This window comes from Montipora capricornis, chromosome 1 (assembly GCF_036669925.1).
Source record: "Montipora capricornis isolate CH-2021 chromosome 1, ASM3666992v2, whole genome shotgun sequence".
Lineage (NCBI taxonomy): Eukaryota > Metazoa > Cnidaria > Anthozoa > Scleractinia > Acroporidae > Montipora > Montipora capricornis.
In genome coordinates, this window is record NC_090883.1 from 37,489,650 (window position 1) to 37,492,149 (window position 2,500).

General features: G+C 37.7%; 1 protein-coding gene across 1 annotated transcript in view; it reads right to left on the minus strand.

Annotated features, from left to right (window-relative positions):
• LOC138041582 (ATP-citrate synthase-like) overlaps positions 1-2,500 on the minus strand; it is a 35,518-nt gene that overhangs the window by 22,458 nt on the left and 10,560 nt on the right. The window contains exons 9-11 of the mRNA XM_068887327.1: positions 2,278-2,417; positions 1,679-1,740; positions 1,020-1,137 (exon numbers count right to left, since the gene is read on the minus strand). Of these exons, the coding sequence (XP_068743428.1) occupies positions 1,020-1,137; positions 1,679-1,740; positions 2,278-2,417 (320 nt within the window). The remainder of the gene's footprint in view (positions 1-1,019; positions 1,138-1,678; positions 1,741-2,277; positions 2,418-2,500) is intronic.

The window sequence follows — 2,500 nt, forward strand, 5'->3', positions numbered from 1 at the left end:
TCCACTCAAACTCGGCCCACTTATGATTGTGGAGGTGGGGCCACTACACCAGCCTGCCTCCTCCCGCCCCCCCCCCTGCCCCCACCCATTGGCATACAGTACTGGGTATTTCAAGAGCTTTTAACCCCACCCCAAAAGGCTCAACTTCAGAGGACAATCAGGAACTAGACTGTTCTTTTTTGAGCAAGTCATACATTTATTTCTTATATACAAACCTTAAAGACATGCACATAACCTATATGGCATAGTACATTACATGCGTGATTTCAAATAAAAAGATGAGTGCTGCATTGGTCATTGGTCCAATTCTTTCCTCCCTTCAACTTACAACCTGTAGCTCTTTTTCATCAAATCACATTTGTAATAATTAGAAATGTGATTTGATTCTTTTGATTCTTGTTTAAAACGGCACCGCCGGAGTTTTTTGCATACGATAATTATTCTCAAATATAAACCGTGAAACTGCCAAAAAAAAAAAGAAACCATTGTTTTTATTTACATTTCCAAAAGATCTGTGGAAATTTAAGAAAAAATTCTAAAAATTCAAAAACTCCCAAAAATCATCACATAGCATGTTTTTCTATAGCCTTCTTCAATTATTATTACTGATGAGGTATCCAGCATATCAAATAACTAGAGCATTGGTCACTTGAAAAAGGAAAAACATTCGGTAATTATACCCTGAGGAAACTCAAACTGACGATCACCGGATCAGTTTTTGGCCTCCATGTAATTTGATTGATCTTTAAATTGCATCAATAATCTCTGAAGGGCAAAAATTCATAATACGTCTAAGCCATAAAGCTGGACTGGACTTCAGAGATCAATCTGAATCAGAAACAAGCTCTTGCTATTAGCTTCAGTCTTTGGCATTCTTCTACAGTATGACTGAAACTTATCACAGAATTCAATGGGATCTGTTTAAATATTGCACCCTTTCTGCACAAAAGAAAATGGGGATATGACAACTTTCTGGTTCACAACTAATTCTTGTTGTATTTGGAGTTTTTCCTTATTACCTATTTCCCTCATGACTCGCAGGCCCTCCTGATAATTTGGTCCACCTCTTCTGACAAAGATAGACACCTTGTGTTCCAACAGCTTCTTCTGGTATTCCTGTAAAGCTTTCACTATTCCCTGCAAAAAGAAATATTTCTGGGTTTGTGCTTGATTTTGTATATAAAATTCCAGGAGTATTCAAGGAGTTTTCAAGAACCAGAGATTGAGTTTTCAAGGAGTGTTTGTAAGAAGAGTTCTATGTCATACATTTACATCCATCATGTTTCAGTGTTTTCTTTGCTGAAAAAGCCTGGACCTTAATATATTCTTTCCCACGTCCTGCGAGTTAAATGCATGCACAGGTATTTTAATTTTTGCATTTAATTTTTCCCCAATGGTCAAGGTTAGCCTCAATTTTTGAACTCTCTCTTTAACTTAGCATGATGCAATCTCAACAATTTTCACCCAAGCAAATATTCATGGAGTTTTCAAGCAGTTTCCCACCAAATCCCTTTTTTCAAGGGCTTTTCAAGTGCCCTTGAAGTCCAAAATTAAATTCCAGGGCTTTTCAAGGACTTCAAGGAGTAGCACAAGCCCTGTATCTATATGTAAGCATGTGAGAGAGACCATTAAATTGTTTCAGAGTACTGTCATCATTTTATCTTATCAGTAGATTTACCTTAAACGTTGCAGAAACATTGGTAAAGTTGGCAATACCACCACCAATGATAAGGACCTTCCCTGTAAATAATGTTATAACACATTAAATAACCATTCTTATTATATGGCTTGTGTTTGTAGCCGATATAATATGCGCTCTGATTGGCTAATTGTGACTGAATTGTAGGGCATTATTCTCCCGTAATGCCCACAGGCTGATTACGGGCTTGCAAAAACAAAGCAAAAAGTGATTAAAAAGCCATATAATAAACTACTTACTAACCGAGCTAGCTTGAGCCGTACTGGGGAATATTGGCCCTTGGTTGTTTTTGTACGGACCGAGCGCAGCGAGATCCGTACTGCCACAACCTCGGGCCAATATTCCCCAGTACGGCCCTCGCGCTTGTTTAGCAAGAAGTTAATATGAAGAGAAAATAATATTAATGAAAGTCATTGCATAAAGTAACTGCAACAGAAGTCTTGATTACTATATAAAATGAACCATTAAACTTCTGCACCAAACAAAACAACAAAAACTACATGGAAACAACAGGAAGACATGGAACAAGAACACACTTGTCGAAACAAAACTGGAAGAACAAATTAAGCCAATCTTACCATCTGATCTTGGAGAACCTTCAGTCATCAACTTGAGAATAGTTTTTGCATATTCATAGGTTTGGGACTCTGTTGGTGCTCCAGAATATTCACCATAATTTGCCAGCTCTGATGTGCCACCCAAGTCACAAACAGTATCACTACATCAGAGAGGGAAGACACATGAAAATCATTGTGAATGATTGACGCAGATTCTGTTTCTTTCGTATGTATCAGTGACACA